The following is a 22874-nucleotide window of genomic DNA, read 5'->3' as shown; positions in this document are numbered from 1 at the left end:
TACAGTACCATGTAAAGCTATGGAAAACAAAATCTGCAGTGCACATGCTGTGGGGGGGGGGGGAGAGAGGAGAAAAAAAAAAAAATAAAAAAAAAAAGCGGAAATGTAGCGTTGTTTATTCCGCAGCATGTCAATTCTTTATGCGGATTCTGCAGCGGTTTACACCTGCTCCATAATAGGAATCCGCACAAAATCCACAGGTAAAACGCAGTGCTTTTTTACTTGCAGATTTCTCCAAACAGGTGTGGAAAAATCCAGAGGTTCCTTCTACGTGTGCATATACCCTTAATAGTCTCCATTAAATGCTGCTGAAGAAAAGAGCACAATAGGGTCTTTGCCCGGATACAATTGATTAGAATGATCAGATCCTGCTCATGAATTTTAGCTGAAAGACAGGCTCAGATTTATCCTGCTGCAGCAGATCCACCAGTCCACATGTGACCAACCAGAGATTAAAAAAAATAATAAGGGTAAAATGTGGATTTAATCTGCGCTGCTGAATGATTAAAGGTCCCGATATGTAGCCATTAAATCATGGATTTAATAGCTACATAACTGGACCTTTAATCATTCAGCAGCATAGATTAAATCCACGTTTTACCCATTTTATTTCAATAGTCTCCATCGGAGACTAGAAGCTGCCATAACCCGATCGGCTCTGCTACATAAAGGCAATGATCAGATCTCCTGTATGTAACAGAATTTCTCACTTGCTTTGAGCACTGACCACCGGGCGGCGCTCATAGCAATCCGGCAGTGACAACCATAGAGGTCTGCAGGAGACCTCTGGTTGTCATGCGAACCCATCGTTGACCCGGGATGACATGACAGGGGTTACTGATGGGCAGATTTCCAACGCAATTGCCTGAAACTCAAGTTAAATGCGGTTGTCAGAGTTTGACAGCGGCATTTAACATGTTAATGCAGCGCCCCAGAGTCCTGGTCGTTGCAGTACTGATGCTCCACCACCAAGGGGGGCTATGGTACATCTGATGGCACTGAAGGAGTTCACCTGACCAGGTATCACAGACACCAATACACTTCACAGTCTGGCCTCCAGGGGGAGCTAAGGGTTCTATGTATTAGGCCACTCCTCACAATCTGGTAAAACTGGGGGTTAGATAGAAAGTTAGACAGAAAGCTGACTGGGTTGGAACCAGGCAACATCCTGTGGCAGAGGGTGTTGCAGGGGAAGATTTAGGGGGGGTCCCTGTCAGGGGTGGGATCCTGACAGAGGCCTAGCGAACAGAGAGAACGTTACGGGACCGCGCCTGCACTTCATCGCGGCGGTACCCCAAGAAAGGACAAGAAGCGAGGTTTATTGTGCTGAGTGAGAAATGAGATCAACGCAACAAGGAGAATCACCAGTAGGAGTCGTGCTGTAAGACGAGGCAACATCCTACTGAGGCGCGCAGCCGGTGGCCGGAAACGACGAGGAAGTATTGAGCTCCAGGCCTTACTTCAAACCTACGGCAGGACAGTCAGTTCTAGGCGGGCTGTCTCACCCAAAATCACCTAAGCAGACACAGGGGGCAACATTTGGAGAGGGGCGACTCTAGGGTCCCGGAAGACCTCCGAGCCTACCCGTCATACAGGTGCGTCCTAGCCATATCATCTGGGGGACGAAGCAGAACATCATAACCGAGTTGTGAGGGAACTTGAGAAACAGACACAACAGTTGTGAGGACTATCCCGTAAGCTAAGCAGGGAAGGACTACAACACACAAGCGCTAGAAGGTAGGCACAGATTTCCACCTGCAAAGGGAACTCTGGAGGTGCCATCGGACCGGCCGGTCTCAGACAGCCCTGTTAACCGTATTCCGGACTGAGGATCCTGAAGCCTTCAGTAAAGAGGTAAAGAGACTGCAACCTGGTGTCCTCGTTATTCACCACGACCTGCACCACATCACAACATCACTCTCCATCTTCACTGGACGCCCCTCAGCAGGGTCACGGACCGGGTCTAGCCACCGTGACAACCCCAGAACAGAGACTCAGAGGCCCGGTACCGGGTACCTCTCGGCCCTGCGGCAGTGTGGGCGCTCCATTAACAGTCGCGGGTAGATCACGATTCCACCCACGGCTCTTGGGGGCACATGACGGCTGATCAGATCAGCCATCATGTGTCGGATAAGGTGCGGGCTCATTACCGAAGCCTGCACCAAACAGGGGTTAAATAGCCCTTAAGCTACAATAGGAGGTTAGTATTGAATCAGGCATATGGATTAGGCCAAAGTTCCTACGATGAGTATTTGGTTTTTGATGTGGCAGATTTTTAAGCACCCATTTGGTAAATTAGGTTACTTGGTTTATCTCGTTGTAATTTTTAGTGCGCTTTTATCACTTTTTTTTGCTGCCGTTTTTGCCTTTTTGTGATAGGTCATGTTTAAGTAAGAGTGCTTTGTTTTGGAAACTTCTTGTTGCCCAATTTGATAAAATCAGGTGCGGATTATGAAAAAAAATAAATAAATAAAAACACACCATATATGCATGACTTTCTGCAACTCATTCAAGTCTATAGGAAAAACTGACAAAGCTAATATTAACTGCAAGAGAAATTCATATATAGTGGAGTCACAATATATGTCAAGTCAATTTCCACAGAGCAAAAAAAAGAAAATAGCAAGTACTGGGGTCAAGAGATTTCTATTGGAGCTGTAAGGTTAAATTCATATGACAAGTTTTTTTATATGGGGAAAAAAAAAACAACAAAAAAAACACAAAAAAACAACAACACAGTTCCATCAAAATATGAGATTTATGGAAAGCAAAACTGAACAATGAAAATGGCCACACACCAAGATTTCCAGTGTAACGTTTTAGTAATGAACTTGGATAAACGCTTTTTCAATGCAGTAGCAATAGAAAGATCACACATAGCTTCAGATACATCCAGTTAAGGCCGGGATCACACACAGCGAGATACGTCCGAGTCTCGCAGGTTAAAACCAAGCTCTGGCAACGGCACTCCAGAGCGGAGTGTGCGGCTGCATAGCAATACATGGAGCTGCACCAGTGGCGTAACTACCGCAGTCGCAGCGGTCGCGATTGCGACCGGGCCCAGCAGGTCAGGGGCCCGGGGCCGGCAAATCAGAACAGCCGGTGCCAGTAGTGGGCCAATGGGAGGAGCCGTTGCCTTGGCACTGGTCGTGGCTGGTGACGTCTGGGTGGGGCCGTTGTCCCTGTGCGATGCGGAAGTTGGCCGCCCAGCAGTGAGGCGGGTGGACCGGAAGACTGTGAGAGGAGCGGGGATGTCCGACTAGGGTAGTGCAGTGCCGGGAGTCCCGGAGTGTTATGGAGGGAGCAGTCGAGACCGCGTCCTGTTCCAGCTATAAGTGAGTGCTGGGGAAAAGTTTGGGTTGTAGTGGGGGGAGGTGGTCCGCAGCCGGGCAGTGACAGGAGCTGGGTGGCACACACTGTATATCCCGTCACCTGCCCGCTCACTGCTCTGCCACCTCTACAGTGTGGGGGCCAGGGTGAGCTGCTAATGGGTGACACGAGAAGGCTGGTGTCCTGGAATTGATGTGACAGTGATCACTAGGGGTCTTCATACTGGTGACTCCTGAGTGATCAGTGCCCTGTACTATGCCCAGCACAGAGTGTAATGGCTCAGGTCTGTGCCCACTGTAATGTAGTACCCTGGACCTGTGGGTGTACCCCGTGTGGTCACATCATTCGGCTCTGGTCTGGAGTTATTGTAGGTGCTGTACCTATATCTGAGAAATTGGGAGCCGCTGCACTGTTCCTCCCCCTCCGCCCACCAGTGCCGCCGCATTTAAATATATAGGCATCTATTACCTGTATATGTAGCGCCCCCACTGCCGCAGGGCCGAGGGGTACCCGGAACCGGGCCTCTGAGTCTCTGTTCTGGGGTTGTCACGGTGGCTAGACCCGGTCCGTGACCCTGCTGAGGGGCGTACAATAAAGGTGGAGGTATGGGATGATGTTATGGTGCGGTGCAGGTCACAGTAAATAACAAGGACACCAGTTTGCAGTCTCTTTACCTCTTTACTGAAGGCTTCAAGGTGCTCAATCCGGAGCACTGTTAACAGGGCTGTCCGAGACCGGCCGGTCCAAAGGCACATCAGGAGTTCCCTTTTCAGGTGGGAATCAGTGTCTACCTTCTAGCGCCTGTGTGTTGTAGTCCTTCCCTGCTGAGCACCCCGGGATAGTCCTCACAACTGCTGTGTCTGTCTCTGATGTTCGTTCTCTCCGTCCCCCAGATAATATGGCTAGGACGCACCCGTATGACGGGGTAGGCCTGGAGTTCTTCCGGGACCCTAGAGTCGCCCCTCTCCCACAGCTGCCTCCGTTGTCTGCTTAGGTGATTAAGTGAGACAGCCAACCTATAATTGGCTGTCCGGCCGTGGTTTGAAGTAATGCTTGTAGTTTCTTACTTGCTCGGCGTTCCGGCCACCGACTGTTTGCGCCTCAGAAGGATGTTGCCTCGATCTTACAGCACGACTCCTTCTGGTCCTATTGCCTCTTTGCTGTATTCCCGTTGCTCACTGGTTTGTGCTGCTCTTAGGAGTCTGCCAGGATCCCATCCCTGACAGGTCCTCTCTCTAGCTCTTCCCAGTTACTTCTCACTGTCTTCCTGTCCAACCCCCAGGTTTTACCATAGTGTGAGGAGTGGCCTATTAGATAGAACCCCCCCCCCTGGTGGCCGGAGTGTGAAGTGTAGTGTGAGTGTTACCTGATCAGGTGAACTCCTTTAGTGCAGTCAGACGTAACATCACTCCCCTTAGTGGCGGAGCGACATTACTGCAACGACCAGGACTCTGGGGCGCTGCACTCCCCCCCGGTTAAATCCAGTACTCCCGGACTGGGAAAACAAGAACAATAATACATGTTAACAGGAAACACACAACAATTTGAAATATCAAAAACAGTTAAATATAACAGTGCTTCCCTTTATGGGAGGTGAGGACTTCTTAAACGTTGCGAAAGTTAGGTCATGCACAGTTTATGACTCTCAGTTCAGTGGTTTGAAACGGCGGGGACCCCGGGTAAACAAAGGGGTCCCCTTTTAGAAGTTTTTGGAGCAATTCACTGTCCATTACTCCGTTGTCCATTTTTAAAACCTGTAACAGAAGATATGCACACAAACATTTTCAACTAAATAACAGCCCTCATTAATACCTCTAAGTTTTGTAGCGGAGGGGAGTTTGATTCTGAGTGCTGCGTGTGGACCTTCGCAGCACAGGGGTTGCTACCGGCCTAACAGGGCCCACTATACTCGCTACCCCTGGTGTAGTGTACTGCCTTCTAGCTACACTTCTAGTGAGAGTCTGGGTAGCACTGGCAGGCTGAAGCTCTCAGGGCTGCTGCTGCCAGCAACAGTAGGTACGGCAGGCTCGCCGATAGCAGAGGGAGGATTTGCCAGTTCAACAGTCGGCACGGCATCTTCAGGTAGGGCTTGTTGAGGTAGCGGGGCCGGATGATCTAGCACCACCATTGTTTCTGGTGAGTCCGGCTGGTGAAACGTTAGTCAAGTAAAAAAGGCAGCACACTGCAGCGCTAAGACATGCAAACATGAAACATGAAAACTGAACTGCAATACTGCACTAGAAATATGAAAAATGAGAGCGTTTAGCGCATAAAAATGGCCAATTTTATGTGTACCTGATAGCCCCTTTACGGCATCTCTCGCACATTTTTTACTTGACTATATATGAGTTGGTTACTCTAGGTTCAGCACCTGTTCACACTTAGTCTATGTATGGATGTGACGGTCAGTTTTTTCAAATATATTATTTAGCCTTCTGACTGAGCACTCCGCCTCCTAGCCCAGGTGTTTTAATCGCAGCAGGTCCAGTACCCCTCCACAGAGAGAGAGAATATGAGTCTAGGAAGAGGTTTTCACAGGTACCCATTCACATGGAGACGTTTATTCTCAGCGAGGTAGGCAAGCGTAGGACCTGATGTACGAGAGATGCCGTAAAGGGGCTATCAGGTACACATAAAATTGGCCATTTTTATGCGCTAAACGCTCTCATTTTTCATATTTCTAGTGCAGTATTGCAGTTCAGTTTTCATGTTTCATGTTTGCATGTCTTAGCGCTGCAGTGTGCTGCCTTTTTTACTTGACTATATATGAGTTGGTTACTCTAGGTTCAGCACCTGTTCACACTTAGTCTATGTATGGATGTGACGGTCAGTTTTTTCAAATATGGTGAAACGTTAGAACAGGTACCACGATGGCCTGATTTATCTGAGTCCAGGACTGGGGAAAGTCACCAAGGACGGTGTGGATCATCTTCTCCTTTTCCACCGGCGGGGAGATTCCTGGGGCCATGTCCCCCTCTCTCAACTTATCGGGGCAGACCTTAAGGTGATCCCTGGATACCGCTGTCACGGTCTCCCCTCTGTCCTTGCTGATGAGACAGACCTTCGTGTTGTCGAAATCGGATGGCAGGATGGTATACGGTTCCGCTTCCCATTGGTCATCGAGCTTGTGTAGTCTCCTCTTTCGTTTGAGTACTTGCTCACCAGGTGACAGGGGAATCGCAGGAGCGTGCTGGTTGTAGTCCCTTTCTTGTTTTTGCCTAGCCTGGGCGAGACTTCTTTCCACGCCCTCCTGTACTTGGCGGTACCTTCGCTGCCTTTCTGCATCCCAATCTGCATCCGGCGAGGTATCTTCGGGGACTAGGACTGTTGTGAACTCTATTTTTAGGCTCCCTCTAGTGGTCACAAGCGGTACTGTGTAGTGTTGTCTTCTGCAGGTTGGCTGCATCAGCTGGTTTGTTATCCTTGGTTCGTTCCCTATTTAACTCACCTGGATACTCAGTTCCTTGCCTGCTATCAATGTATTCAGTGCTCTTCAGATTCCTTGTGATTACCTTGCTCCCAGCCTCTCCAAGACAAGCTAAGTTTTTGTCCGTTCATTTTTTGATTATCAGCATTCATCATGTTTCTTGTCCAGCTTGCTAAGATGTGATCTCCTCGCTTGCTGGTTGCTCTAGGGGACTGAGTTTCTCCCCCCACACCGTTAGTTGGTGCGGGGGTTCTTGAAATCTCAGTGTGGATATTTTGTTAGGGTTTTTTACTGACCGCACAGACCCCTTACTATTTTCTGCTATCTAGTATTAGTGGGCCTCATTTGCTGAATCTGTTTTCACCCCTGTGTATGTGCCTTCCTCTTACCTCACTGTTATTATTTGTTGGGGGCTACTATATCTTTGGGGATTATTTCTCTGGAGGTAAGAGAGGTCTTTCTTTCTCTCTAGGGGTAGTTAGTTCCTCAGGCTGGCTCGAGACGTCTAGGATTTTTTAGGCATGTTCACCGGCTACTTCTAGTGTGTTTGGATAGGTTCAGATTTGCGGTTAGTCCAGTTTGCCACCTCCCTAGAGCTTGTCCTATGTTTGTTACTTAGCTGGAGTAATTTGTGATCCTCAACCACTAAGGATCATAACATAGGACCCCCATGTCCAGATCAACGGGTAACTGGCTAGACCTTCCTCGCATCAGGTACGCTGGAGTGCAGTTGGTGGAATTTACTGGGATGTGATTGTATATATCCACCAAGTCAGTCAGGCAACTTTGTCGGCCACAGGTTCCGTTCCTCTACGGGCAAGGTCTTCAATAAGTCGATCACCACTTGGTTCATCTTTTCGCACATCCCATTGGTTTGTGGATGGTACGGTGTGGTTCTGATCTTCTTACACCCGTACAGTTGGCAGAACTCTTGGAACACTTCTGCTTCGAATGCTGGTCCCTGATCGGTCAGTACCTTCTCCGGGTAGCCATGGGGCCTACAAAAGTACTGCTGGAAGGCCTTGGCGGCAGTCCTGGCCGTTAGATCCTTGACAGGTACAACCACCAAAAATCTGGAGTAGTGATCTACGATGGTAAGAGCGTAGATACAGCCTGACCGGCTAGGTGTCAGCTTCACATGATCCAGCGCGACCAGTTCGAGCGGCCGTTTGGTGATGATAGGCCGCAGGGGAGCCCGTTGGCTGCCACGGTCCTTCCTGCGTAGACTACATGGACCGCACTCCCGACACCACTTCTCAATGGCTCTCTTCATGCCAATCCAATAGAACCTCCCTCGGAGTAGCCTCTCTAGCTTCCTCCATCCGAAGTGTCCGGCTCCATCGTGATAGGCTCCCAGAACCATGGGCGCATCTCGCCTCGGCACCACTATCTGCCACACCAATTCATGAGTTCGTGGGTCAATGCTCCTCCTGCACAGCTTGCCATCATGGATAAACAGTTTGCTTCTCCCCTTCCACAGCTGTTGGGTTTCCTGTGGATCATCCGGGCCAGGATGCAACCCTGCCTGCGTCAAGAGCTCTTTCACCCGACGGACCGCGGGGTCACCATCCTGGGTTCCTGCCCACCCGTGATGGGGCAGGGGATTCAGCGTGGCATCCGGTTGGTTCTTGTGCCTGTTCCTCACATGATGGGAGTTCTGAGTGGCTTTGGCGCGATGGAATGTAGGCAGCTCCACCTCTTCAAGTGCCTCCGGGTCTTCCCCTGCTTCTGGCAAATTGGGCATTCGAGATAAGGCATCGGCATTTGCATTCTTGTGTCCTGCCCGGTAGTTGATGGTGAAGTTGTAGTTGGACAGCCGGGCCATCCACCGCTGTTCCAAGGCTCCGAGCTTGGCGGTATCCAGATGCGTTAGCGGATTGTTATCTGTGAAGACGGTGAATTTCGCTGAGGCCAGGTAGTGTTTGAACCTCTCCGTCACTGCCCAGACGATGGCAAGGAACTCCAGTTTAAAGGAACTATAGTTGTCAGGGTTCCTTTCCATGGGACGGAGCTTCCTGCTGGCGTAAGCGATCACCCTCTCTTTGCCTTTCTGGACCTGGGACAGCACGGCTCCCAATCCCACATTGCTGGCATCCGTGTACATCACAAACGGTTGGTCGTATTCGGGGTAGGCCAGTACCTCTTCTCCCGTCAGTGCCGACTTCAAACAAGTGAAGGATCCTTCCAGCCCCTCGTTCCAGTCAAATGGGGCGTTCTTCCCCTTGGCCTTCTTTGATTGGCCCACCAACAGGTCTTGCAAGGGTGCGGCCTTCTTGGTGAAGTCTTTGATGTACCTTCGGTAATAGCCTTCCAGCCCGAGGAACTGCCGGACTTCGTGGATGTTACTGGGCTTCGGCCAGTCTTGGATCACTGTGACCTTGTCGGGGTTTGGGGCCACTCCTTCAGCGCTCACCACATGGCCCAGGTACTGCACTTTGGGCTTCAGCAGATGACATTTGGACGGTTTCACCTTTAAGCCAAAGTTGGACAGGGCTTCAAACACCTAAGCCAGGTGCTTCAGATGGTTTTCGTAGGTCTTAGAGAAGACAATGACATCATCCAAATACAGCAGCACGGTTTCAAAGTTCTTGTGCCCCAGACAGCACTCCATCATCCTCTGGAACGTCCCCGGGGCATTGCACAATCCAAAGGGCATGTAGTTGAATTCGCAGAGCCCCATCGGCGTCGTGAAGGCCGTCTTCTCTTTGTCCGCCTCCGCCACGGGAACCTGCCAGTACCCACTGGTGAGATCTAAGGTAGAGAAGTAGTTAGCGGATTTTAAAGCAGCCAGAGACTCCTCTATCCTGGGCAGTGGGTATGCATCCTTATGTGTAATGCGATTCAACTGCCTGTAGTCAACGCACATCCTCATGGTGCCATCTTTCTTTTTAACAAGGACTAATTGAGCTGCCCAGGGGCTCCAACTGTCTCTCACCACCCCAGCCTCCTTCATCTCTCCCAACATGTCCTTGGCACACTGGTAATGAGCTGGGGGTACAGGGCGGCATCTCTCTTTTATGGGCCGGTGATCTCCCGTGGGGATGTGATGTTGGATCCCTTTCACTTGTCCAAAATCTAAGGGGTGTTTGCTAAATACCCGCTCGTACTCGTGAACCACCCTGTAGGCCCCCTGTTTCTGATGGGATGGGGTGGAGTCAGTGCCCACATGCAATTCCCGACACCAATCTTTCGAGTGCCCTGCAGAACCGTTGTCCTCCGCCACATCTGACGGGACCAAGGGTTCAGGTGTCTGTATCACATTATTATTGACAGTGAACAGTTTGGCGAGCGTGGCATACTTGGTGAGATGAACCTCTTCCTCCCCACAATTGAGGACACGTATGGGCACTCTCCCCTGGCGGACGTCGACCACCCCCCGGGCTGTCAGAATAGTAGGCCTATTGTCTGAATATACGGGTTCTACCAAGGCCTGGTAGTCCTTACTCCTGAGGCCTATGGCTGCCCGACACCATATTAACATTTCACTCCTGGGGGGGTATCGCGATGGGGTTTGAATCACTCACAGTGACACGACCAATCTCACCCCCAGTCAGCTCTACCTGCTGTCTCTGCATCAGAGCTCTGATTTCTTTTTGCAGGGCACGTTGTTCACTGTGGCCAGCAGTTTCTGCTACCTGTTGCAACAAAACAATAACTTCTGCAAGACAATTTTCTATAACATTGGTACCGATAGTCATCATGGGATTACATTCTCGGTGATCAATATCAACAATCACAATCCCTTGGGCTTTCAATTCCACCTGCCCCACCTTGATGGTGACCTCTTTATACCCCACTTGTGGCAACGGCTGACCATTACTGGCTATTATGGTGAAATCGTCATCGGGGCCACGAGTAATATCGGTGTCCTCCCAATACCGTTTATAAAGCACATAAGGCATAGTCGTCACCTGAGAACCGGTGTCCAGCAGAGCGTTCAGGGGGATACCGTCGATCACAACAGGAAGAACGGGTCGCCCTCCAACGTATTTGGTTCTCCAATGCTGTGGGCCTGATCGTTCTACTCCTGGGGGTTGGCCCTTTGCCCCAGGGGTTGCTCGTTTAAAGGACAGTACCTTGCAAGGTGGCCCACCTGGTGACAGCGGCGGCAGATGGGTCGTCCTTCCTGATGGAAGCGATCGCTGTCCCGGCCTCTGGTCGGTGGAGTCCTCCTCTGTCGCATCCAGGGGACATCTTCTGGTCTGGAGGCCAGCTGGATCTTTTCCTTGGGGGCCTCCTGTAGGGACTGCACCGTCCGGGCTAGGGCAGCAACGATCTTGGTCAGCTCCTGCATCTGGAGGCGGAGTCCTGCAGGGGAGTCGTCCTCTAGGCTCTGGGCGTCGGCGACAACTGGAGCATCCGACGCCACCTCCTGGTGGTATGTGAGAGCGGGGCGCCTGGGTGGTATTGCACGGCTGGGTTGTCGCTCCTGCAGCGCCTGGATAGCTTTATCCTTGAATTGTGCAAAAGTCAAGTCTGGATTCTGCATGGCCAGGAAGTGTAATTGGCCCCTTTGGTGATTGCACAGGAGCCCCTCAATGAACCGCTCTTTCAGAAGTTTATCCTCATCTTGCATGCTGCCGGGGTCACTCTGCTTAATGGCCCGCAGCGCCTCCTGGAGATTAAGGGCATAGTCCCGTAAGCTATCCTGCGGTCTCTGTTTGCATCCATAGAAAGTCAATTTAATTTCTGTAGCAGTACGGGTATCGAAGGTGGCTTTAAGCTTTGTAAAAACCTGCTGTGCAGTTCCCTTATCTTCGGCGGGCCAGGACTTCACTTCTCTCAGAGCTGTCCCAAAGAGTTGGCCGATTATCATATGAACCTCCTGAGGCTCTGTCAGGGGATAGAACTCAAGCAGGCTGCAGATCCCTTCTTTAAAGTCAGTAAATGTATGCGACTCCCCAGAGTATCGTGGGAGCCAGGCCGCTCCGGGCAGGTACGGCATAGAGAAGGGCATTATGGCTTTTGTGGTAGCGGCAGTGCCCGACTGGCTGATGGGGGCAGCGGGTTCTGCGGCAACCGGTGGTGGTATTAGGGCCGCGGCTTCACCCGCTGCGGGGACCGGAGGTGCCCCTGCATCCACGGCTGCGACCGCCACCTCCTCTCCTCCCGACTCGGACATGGCTGTCCCTTCCTCCCACTAGCCTGCTGGAGGTCGGGGTTCCTCTTCCAGGATGGTTCCGCCCACGAAGCTAAGGCTCCTCCCTCCACGCACGGCAATGGCGAATCGTGGCGGGAACTCTTGGCGGCAATTGGCAACACACAGTCTTTGCAATAAAGCACAGTCCAAGCACAGTAAATCACAGTTCCAAGGCACACATGACCTGATTCTTCAGGCCGAGGGGTACCCGGTACCGGGCCTCTGAGTCTCTGTTCTGGGGTTGTCACGGTGGCTAGACCCGGTCCGTGACCCTGCTGAGGAGCGTACAATAAAGGTGGAGGTATGGGATGATGTTATGGTGCGGTGCAGGTCACAGTAAATAACAAGGACACCAGTTTGCAGTCTCTTTACTTCTTTACTGAAGGCTTCAAGGTGCTCAATCCGGAGCACTGTTAACAGGGCTGTCCGAGACCGGCCGGTCCAAAGGCACATCAGGAGTTCCCTTTTCAGGTGGGAATCAGTGTCTACCTTCTAGCGCCTGTGTGTTGTAGTCCTTCCCTGCTGAGCACCCCGGGATAGTCCTCACAACTGCTGTTTCTGTCTCTGATGTTCGTTCTCTCCGTCCCCCAGATAATATGGCTAGGACGCACCTGTATGACGGGGTAGGCCTGGAGTTCTTCCGGGACCCTAGAGTCGCCCCTCTCCCACAGCTGCCTCCGTTGTCTGCTTAGGTGATTAAGTGAGACAGCCAACCTATAATTGGCTGTCCGCCGTGGTTTGAAGTAATGCTTGTAGTTTCTTACTTGCTCGGCGTTCCGGCCACCGACTGTTTGCGCCTCAGAAGGATGTTGCCTCGATCTTACAGCACGACTCCTTCTGGTCCTATTGCCTCTTTGCTGTATTCCCGTTGCTCACTGGTTTGTGCTGCTCTTAGGAGTCTGCCAGGATCCCATCCCTGACAGGTCCTCTCTCTAGCTCTTCCCAGTTACTTCTCACTGTCTTCCTGTCCAACCCCCAGTTTTACCATAGTGTGAGGAGTGGCCTATTAGATAGAACCACCCCCCCTGGTGGCCGGAGTGTGAAGTGTAGTGTGAGTGTTACCTGATCAGGTGAACTCCTTTAGTGCAGTCAGACGTAACATCACTCCCCTTAGTGGCGGAGCGACATTACTGCAACGACCAGGACTCTGGGGCGCTGCATATATATCCCTGTGTCACGTGTGGGCTGTGCTCTACATACCCCTGTGTGGGCTGTGCTCTACATACCCCTGTGTGGGCTGTGCTCTACATACCCCTGTGCGGGCTGTGCTGGCACCCAACACCATGTTGCAGTGCAGGAGATTCCTCCTGCACGGCAACAGTCCAAGGCGTATCTAGGGGAAGGGGGGGCCCCCCCCATTTGGAAGTTCGCACCGGGGCCCATAACTTAGTTACGCCACTGAGCTGCACGCTCCGCTCCGGAGTGCCGGTGCCAGAGCTTAGTTTTAACCTGCGAGACTCGGCCGTATCTCGCTGTGTGTGATCCCGGGCTAATACTGACTAGGACTAGTAATGAGCTAGTGTACTCGTTGCTCAGGTTTTCCCCAAGCATGCTCGGGTCACCTCCAAGCATTTGTTATTGCTGGGAGATATAGTTTTCATCACCTCAGTTGCATGACTTACAGCTTCCAGATACGCTGAATACATGTGAGGAATGCCTGTTTGTTAGGGAATTCCCACATGTATTCAGCTTGTCTGGAAGCCGTAAATAATGCAACTGAGGTGATGAAAACTATATCTCCGAGCAATAACAATTGCTCGGAGGTTACCCGAGCATGCAACGAGTACACTCGCTCATCACTAACTAGGACCAAAGTGCTGCACGACTCCGTGGACTCACACTAGGGCATAGCATCCAATGCAATATGCTAATGACCCTCGGCTCCTGCTCTGCTGAGAGCGGGAGCCAAATGTCAGTGCTCTGAGCCCCAATCCTCTCTCACATAACCGGATCGGAGCCCAGCTGCGGAGGAGATGGAGAGAGTAACTTCTCCATCTCCTCTGCTGCCGACATCGACGTGAATTGCACTGCAACTGTATGATATCAGATCAGATTACAGAGCGATGTTTCACCCGCACCCATAGATCTGTATGTGAGGAAAGTAGCGATTCCCCACCCAATGCACGATACCACCTCTGACTTGTGGGAGGGCCCTCTAGATGCGTCACCGGCACAGGCTCCCAGGCTTTCATCTGCGCTGCCTACTGTAAAAGTATCCCTTGCTAGAGTAACTGGATCAGGATGATGTCCATTTTACCAGGTCACATGGCCTCCAACGATGGCACTGAATGAGGATCCACACGTCCGCTCTTGCAGCGCTCACTTTCCTCTATCAAGATGGCCATGCATCCACTTCCTGTTGGGCACTTCCTCCTGACTGAGGCCCGTCTGGTGCTTGTCAAAATAAAATCTATAAGATCTATTTACCATGGCATAAGTTTCTGTCAAAGCATTCATTTTGGTGTTTCCTCACAGTATATCTTAAATGTCTCCTATACATAAATTCCAAATTATTGTCTGTATAAGGATCTGAAAGGAAGACCGTGACCTCGTGGCCAGTGGTTAGTACTGCAGGCAACAATTTTCTCAATGTCCATGCAGTACACCATCATATACATTAGTATGAACACATAACAGCAGTAGTAAACAGATTTCGATTATTTTGGTTTTTATTTATTTATTTATTTATTTTTAAATTGACCTGCGGTACTTACCAACTTCTCTTGCAAGTAAGGGTATGTTTCCACATTCAGAAAACGCTGCGTTTTTGATGCAGCGTTGAGCCGCAGCTTAAAAAACGCAGCGTCCAGATGTTACAGCATAGTGGAGGGGATTTCATGAAATCCCGTCTCCACTTTGCAGTAAAAGACGCAGGCGGCAGACCCGAGAAAACGCACATGCGGCGCATCTTTTAAGAACGCAGCTTGTCCTTACAATGCAGAAAAAACGCAGGTGACCTGCCAGTGACCTCAGGTGCAGATTTGGTCAGGATTTTACCTGCATAAAATCCTGACCAAATCCTGAAGCAATCCTGAACGTGGACACATACCCTAAAGCTGAGTTTTATGTGCATATTTTCCGCATACAATTGCAGTAGATGCGGAAAATCCATAGGTAAAGGAAACAAACTAAGAATACATGTAATTTCCTTAAGACTGTATTAGCAAAGTTTTGTTGTTGAAGCCAAATACCAGGAAATATAAAAAACAAAGCAGATTTGTTTACAACATGTCATACCGAAAAAGTAAAAAGTATAGTGTCAAACACAATAAAAGCAGCTGGTAACCTAATAGATAGAAAAATGCTGCAGCATCAAAAGCTGACAAAATACTTGTGTTAATGTAGGCTAATGTGTGGCATTTTTTAGAAGGAAACAATCCATACATTTATGGCATTCGGTAAGTGGCATAAAAAAATAGTGGTGATTTTTTTTTTCTACCTTAAACCAGTGAGAATGTAATTGAAATGCAACCCTGAGGTCATGCCCACAGATCACAGATTTTTTTTTTTCCCCCTTCAGATGTTTGCATCACTTGCCCCAAAAACTCTGATTATTGTGTATTTTCTATGTTTTTCCCCCCATATTTGATGCATTTTTGGTGCATCAAATGTGAAGCAGCGTTTAAAGATTTTTTACAAGTACAGAAAAGCTTTGATTCTGCACTTTAAACTGCGTGTTTTTTTTGTTTGCTTGTATTTTTTTAATGCAGAAAAAAAATAAATAAATGCACCAATACCACACAGTACAACAGCACAGAAGTTTTCATGAAAGTTTTGCTTGGACTATTACACCATGTTCACATGTAGCAAAAATGCTGCGTTTTTTTTCTTCTGCATTTAACTGAGTAAAGTTTCATGAAAACTGCATCTAAAGATGCTGCAGTACTGTGCAGTTTTGAAGCTTTTTTTTCTCTAGAAGGTTCTTTGTGAGGCCTAGGGAGAAAAAAAAGTTACTTTTTTAAGTACAAAATTGCAGAATTAAAGCTTTTCTGTAAGAAAAATTAAAAAAAGAAAAACGGACAATAAGATGCACTGTAGCAACAGCACTCCTGCAGAGATCTGGTCCTCCTGTCCCGTTGGCTGCCCCGCTGTGCTTCCTGTGCCAGCCCTGCTCCCCACTCAGATACCTCAGGACTGGCCCTGCTGCACGGTCCCTGAAGGAGACGCCTATCCCTCGAAGTCTCAGTCTTGACTCCCACGCTTCCCTCTTCTGCTGTGGCTTCCAGGTCCCTGTGCACAGCCCATAGGGATTCAGACACAGCTCTGAGGGCACGCTCCCAGTCTCTTAAAGAGACAACACACCATTTTCTAAAAAGGGTCTCAACCAATGGCCAAATGACCCGTACTATTTCAGGCACCTCTGCCCTAAGTGAGGTGCCTGAGCAACAAGTGCTTCCTGTTGCTAGTTCCATGTTCCCTGTACCAGAGTGCCCATGCTCTGTCATACCACTAATTCCAGTTTGTCTCCTCAGTGTGTCTGCTATGCCTTTCACCGTCTTCTTGGACGACGCCAATACCACCTGCACTGGTCCGTGGCAGCTGCTGCCCGCTACCTGCTTCAGCTGCTAATCCTCTGCCAAGCTCTTCACCATCTGAAGTTCCTGCCAGCCCGCCAAGTCAGCTTCCACTTGTCCGGGGTTAAACTGGAGGTAGCACATTGCGTCCCCAGGCTACCCAATCTGGTTCTGTTTGAAGGGTCTTGCTGAGGGAGTCTGGGGCTTGTTTAGTCATGCCATATTCGGAGCCCCCCAGACAGTGGTCCCACGAAAATTGCAATAAACGAATGTACACTTAAACATCTTTGTCTCCGTTTCCATTTGCTACACATCCCAAATATTGGGGAAGAAATTATATATATTTTTAGAAATTGGTGTTGCGTTTTATAGTCAGCTTTTACAGTACCCAGGAGAAAGGGTCACTAATGCAGGAAGCTGACAGCAGTGGCAGGAGTGGAGAATGCTGTGGGTTGGGAGAAGGGAGTTTTCAGCAGTGCGAGGCTACCGCGGGATCCAAGCTTTCAGAAAATGTTGTCTGAGTCTCAACACTTCCCATCCTTTTCATTAAGGCGGACTATGGGAACATGGCGGCCAGAGGTCGCGCATGTGCAGATTAACATCTTGAGAGCACCAGTGAGTGATAAGACGCACTCACATTTTCCCCAAAAAAAATTTTGAGAAAAAAAGAGCATCTTATAATCCGAAAAATGCAGACACTAGCATAAAACAAAACTCAGTATTTATGCAACCCATGAACCCGGCCAAAATGTCTGGGCCCACACCTGCATGATGGTCAGATGTATGGGCCTTTGCAGCTTTCTATATCCTATAAAGGCATATGTATTTGCCAAGTATATGAAGGAAATCTGACGCGCCCACAGGGCAGTGGGGTACTTGGTACCGGGTCCGGTCACAAAGGGGGATGTCATGGTGGCTGCGACCCGGTCCGTGGCCCTGGGCATCAAAGTTTAAAGGGGTTAAAATGTTCAAAGCTTGTAGTGTCGCCACCTGTGAAGTTCGGTCAATAGGGGGGGGACCGATGCTGCATTAAAGGGGTCCCCTGGGAGATGTTGAGGCAGCCCAGATGTTACACTCCCACAGGTGAAGCGGGGTCTCCAGGGGTCCTATGGTGTGTGGCGTAGATCGTAAGGCCAGTGAATAAATGCAGGAGACAGGTTGTAAGTCTTTACCTGGTTTACTTGTGGGTGACAAGCCACAGTCCAGGTTACCAGGCACGAGTATGGTGGTCCGGTCGGCTCATTGGCAAGTGAGAGTTCTCCTGTACCAGTAGAGGTCCATGAGCCTTTCCTACTTGCGCCTTTCTAAGTGAGGTCCTTGCTGCTTTAAGCTTCCTACAAGGTCCTCCAGTTTCCCCCTATCCTAGGACAGGTATCTGCACGACGGGCAGCTTGAGCCTTTTTACAGGGACTCTCAGATGCCCCAGGCTCCTCCAGTGCTGCTGTGTTTCAGGCGTGATGTGGGCAGGTGATGTGTGATGTTATGCCTTCCGGTTCTGCTCCGTGTCCTAGAGTCCACGAAAGCCTCAGGCTCCCGGATTCTGCGCTTTAACTCTGAGGGTGCCCTGCCACAGTTCCCCTCTGAGCTCTGTCTCTCTTCTGTGCTCCTTCCCTTCCAGCCGCTCCACATGCAACCCAACAGGTTACTCCTTCCCAGAGGCTGCAGCTCCCTCATGGCTGCCAGGCCTTTCTCTCTCTGCACTGTGTCTCTCCTAGACGTCTGCTCTGTCTGATCTCCCAGGACCAACTAAATCGCTCCTCCTCCAGGTCAGGAAACATGAAGCCTAGGGAAGCTCCCCTGAATCCGGGTCTTGAGCTCCCCCTCCTGACCTGGATTCAGAATGTGTTGCATGTGTGTGCCTTACCTAGTGAAGAGAAGTCCTTTGCCTCTGAGCATGACATCACCTTCCCCGAAGGAAAAGCAACATCACTGCAGCAACCGGTAACCTGGGGTGCTGCAAATCCGCCATCCCGGGCCACTTCCTAAAATAATGTCTACTACTCCGGACTCCTTCCTATAATAATATTTCCTCTCATTCTTGGGGCTCCTTCCAGTAATAATATCCCCCATTCTGAGGAATTTCCAGTAATGTTCCCCGTTCCATTCCAAAACAATTTAAAATAATTCTCCTTACCTTCCTCCGCTCCTATGACACATGGCATCCTCTGCTAAAACTGACACAGGGGCAGACATCTGACTTTGGCTTGCCCAGCCTGGCACATGATTTCACAGCCATTTAATTGCACATGATGGAAACACCAATGTCAGCTATCGGCCTCTGATTGGCTAACGACGTGTACTGCAATGCATGGAGCTGGCAAGTCTTTGCATCGCAATACATTCAGCTGAATGTGTGTCCTCAGACACGCATCCAGCTAAAATAGCACTGGCAATGGCAGGCCACCCTCCCGCACAGGCCCAGTCTCTGTCGCAATCTCTGTGACAGATAGTTCCATCTGCAACCGTGATCGTACTGCCCCTGGTAACACTGCCTGGGCCTTGAAAGTACTTATGGTTTTCATGCCTATGGAAGATAAGTAAAAGCTGTTAATCAAAGAAAGATGAATTCTATAATTGTGGCACTTATTTTCCACTGCACATCCCTATAAATCTGTTATCACGAAATTGTTGCTAAATTATTAACTATTTCAATATATCACCTTTATGCGAACTTCATGCGCCTTTGGTGGTGCAACCTCAATCTCTTCAATGCTAAGTGGTTGTTTAGGTCCCCAGCACACAGCTGCTTTACATTTGATTACCTGAATGTAAAAAAAAAAAAAAAAAAAAAAAAAAAGAGAAATGATTATTCATTTTGCTATTTAGATTTGTCACTTTGTTAGATCCAATTTCATGTTAAGTATTCATGACTTTAGCCCTCTTCCCACAATTCCTAGAAAAGTCCTTGAATCAGATAATATGTGTTCGTTACACTTGGAGCAGAAAGTGCTTCTATTAACATTCAGCAAACGTAAGGGTATGTGCACACGTTGCGGATTTTGCCGCAGATCTGCAGCAGTTTTCCATGCGGTGTACAGTACCATGTAAACCTATGGAAAACAAAATTCGCAGTGCACAGCGGAAACGCTGCGCTGTATTTTCAGCAGCATGTCAATTCTTTGTGCTGATTCTGCAGCGTTTTACACCTGCTCCATAAATATAATATATATATATATATATATATATATATATATATATATATATATATATATATATATATATATATATATATATACATATATATATATATATATATATACACAGACATACATATATACAACAGTCTGGAGGGAAAGTGAGTCAGTTAGTGCCAGACAGCAGACTGGAGCAGTCTGAGGCAGAGAAGGAACCAGAGGTGCTGTGCAAGCACAAGGGTGCTGCAGCTCCTACAGAGATTGAGACGAATGGATTGTAGTGAGCGTGTAGGAGAACTGAAGTGCAGGAGAGTGAGAACTGGGGAGAATAGCTGTGACTGACCTACATCCCTGCAGAGCGCAGGCACAGATAGCCAGAAGACGGAGGTTGTGAGGGTCTCCTAGACTCACAGCAGAAACTGGCAGGACAGCTGGAGTACACGTCACCTGCCTGCCCTAACACCTGGAGACACAGTGGTGTATAGAGCCCAGGTCGTGATAGAGACCCTGTAAAAAGGCTTGAGCCACCTGTCATACAGGTTAGTGTCCCACCTTTAAGGAGGACAGAGAGAACAGTGAGGACCTTGACAGAAGCCACAGGCAGCAAGGGACAACACCACAGTGCTATTAGGAAGGCTTCTAACTCCACCTGGTAAAAGGGAATCTTAACTCACTTCCAAGCCAGCCACACCCTGCCTGTACCTGTGATCTGGTGCCCTGGACTGTGGCTGCCTGAAGTCTTCAGTAAACCAGGTAAAGAGACTGCAAACCTGTGTCCTCCATTTCTTTCTACATTACTCACCATCCTTATGATTACACTGGGAGCCCTGGGGATCCAAACTTCACCTATGGGAATTTATACCATCATAGCTGTCATAACATCACCCCAGAGTACCCCTTTAAGCAGCGTCGGTCCCCTCTGACCGAATACCACAGGTGGCATCATGAACACAAACTTGATTCCACAAACCCCTTAAAGACATTCCCTTTAACATGGGCGCCCAGGGCCACGGACCAGGTCGCCATGACACATCCCCTTAAGTACCGGACCCAGTACAGAGTACCCCACGGCCCTGGCGGGCATTCCAGAAGCAACCCCACCGACTTTGGTAGTCCTGCATCAGGTGGGGTGAGTCAGGGCTGATCCCTGGAGGAAAAACAACGATCTTAAAAATGTCTGCATTTTTTCTTTTGTATGTTTTATAAGACAGGCCTAAAAAGGCACAGTCTAAAACAAAGCACAGATTAGCGGCTATGTACACTAAAAAGCTTTGTAAGGAATACATTGAAAAAAACCCTGTCTGAATAATCCCCCTCACACATGGATACTATGAAAACCATGATTACGGAAGAGAAAAAAAAAAAAATCTTTAAAAAGGAATTAAGGTAGGGTCCTCAGCAAGAAAGACTAGCATAAATTCTAGCTCAGAGGAAAAGATGGGTAATTTGGTGACTACTATACAGATGCCTCATCATCCTCCTCCTCCTTTTCTGAGAGAGGAAGTCTGTCCTGTTTCCCAGTAGAACAAACAAGTAAACAGGTGAAGGCGGCTAGGGCAACCAAGGAGGTGGAGAAAATGAAATAGTCCAAATCTATGCAAGACCTAATGTTTGGGGGGACTAGAGGTCAGAAAGCATAAGTGTATGCAAGTACCAGAATCAGAATGAAGAGATTAAACAGTCAGCATGGGTTTGTAGCTAATAAGTCATGTCAGACTAACTTAATTTCCTTCTATGACAGAAATCACTGACTGGGTGGATCAGGGAAATGCTGTAGATATAGTATATCTTGACTTCAGCAAAGCATTTTACAAAGTATCTCACACAATCCTTATTGAAAAAAAAATGACTAAGTATGGAAAGGACAAGGCAACTGTTATAAATCCACCTAACTGGCTTAGTGATCGGACCCAAAGAGTGGTCGTAAATGGCTGCTCATCCAGTTGGAAGAATGTCTCAAGTGGGGCACGCACAGGGCTCTATCCTAGGCCCTGTATTGTTCAACATCTTTATCAATGATTTAGATGAAGGAATTGAGGGTACACTGATTAAATTTGCTGATGACACAAAGCTAGGAGGGATAGCTAATACTAGAGAAGATTCAAAAAGATCTAAATAAACTGGAGCAGTGGACAGCAACTAACAATGGTTTTTAACTGGGAAAAATGCAAAATACTACATCTGTGCAATTAAAATGAAAAAAGCATATACAGAATTGGAGGAATAGGACTAAGCAACAGAACATGTGAAAAAGACTTGGGTATACTAATAGATCACAGACTGAACATGAGTCAACAGTGTGATGCAGCAGCAAATAGGGCAGATACAATTCTGGGATGTATTAACAGAAGCATACAGTCACGATCACCTGAAGTCATTATTTCCCTTTACTCCTCTTTGGTCAGACCTCATCTGGAATACTCTGTCCAGTTTTGGGCACCACAGTTAAAAAAATATGACAAAAACTTGAGCAAGTTCAGAGAAGAGCGACCAGAATGGTGACCAGTCTGCAAACTATGTCCTATGAGGAACGGTTACAGGATTTGGGAATGTTTAGTTTGCAAAAAAGACAACTGAGAGGAGACTTACTAGCGGCAGGAACTTTAAATCAAACATAGCAGCACAGCAAGATCTTTAAGCGTGTAGCTTAGCCAGTTGCAAGAACAGATTAGTCTTTCACACTAGCGTCGTACGACGAATTGCGTCGTACAGACGCAAGCAGTGAAAGCGCCGCACGACGGGGGCAGCGGATGCTGGTTTTTCAACGCAACATGGACCACGGATCTCACCAGTACTGGTTTTTCCTGTACAGGAGTCACCAAGACGTGTGAAGGCAGCCTAAAGGAATGAATATATATATATATATATATATATATATATATATATATATATATATATATATATATATATATATATATATATATATATATATATATATATATATATATATATATATATATATATATATATATATATATATATATATATATATAGGCCAAGTCCTCTGTATAAGTGTGCTTAGTCTAAATTGAGTTTTGGGGTTGAAAGACTTCCTTCAAGCTAAGTTACCATGGTGAGTTTTTGGTGATGTGTATTTTCACTGCACAAAAAGCAGAGTCTTACCTTAAGTGCACACAAGGAGTTAAATTTCTGCAGCTCTTGGCAGGAAAAGCACAGCTGAAAAAACATTTGACTTTTTGCAACTTTTTTGCCATGCGCTTTTGACTGATTTGAGTGATGTCAATGTTGAAAAACACAGCACAAAAATGCACAGAGAATTTACATGCCTTACAATTCCGGAAAACTGAATAAAATTTCTAAAACGGTCA

The 22874-nt window shown here is 48.4% G+C and overlaps 1 protein-coding gene across 1 annotated transcript in view; it reads right to left on the bottom strand.

Moving 5' to 3' along the window:
* The window catches only part of LOC143788206 (alcohol dehydrogenase 1), a 107753-nt gene that overhangs the window by 84108 nt on the left and 771 nt on the right, over positions 1-22874 (bottom strand). Inside the window, exon 2 of the mRNA XM_077277677.1 lies at positions 19072-19173. Within this exon, the coding sequence (XP_077133792.1) occupies positions 19072-19173 (102 nt within the window). The remainder of the gene's footprint in view (positions 1-19071; positions 19174-22874) is intronic.

This window comes from Ranitomeya variabilis, chromosome 1 (genome assembly GCF_051348905.1).
Source record: "Ranitomeya variabilis isolate aRanVar5 chromosome 1, aRanVar5.hap1, whole genome shotgun sequence".
Taxonomy (NCBI): domain Eukaryota; kingdom Metazoa; phylum Chordata; class Amphibia; order Anura; family Dendrobatidae; genus Ranitomeya; species Ranitomeya variabilis.
Note: the sequence above shows the minus strand (reverse complement) of the source record. Positions and strands in the feature narration are given on the sequence as shown.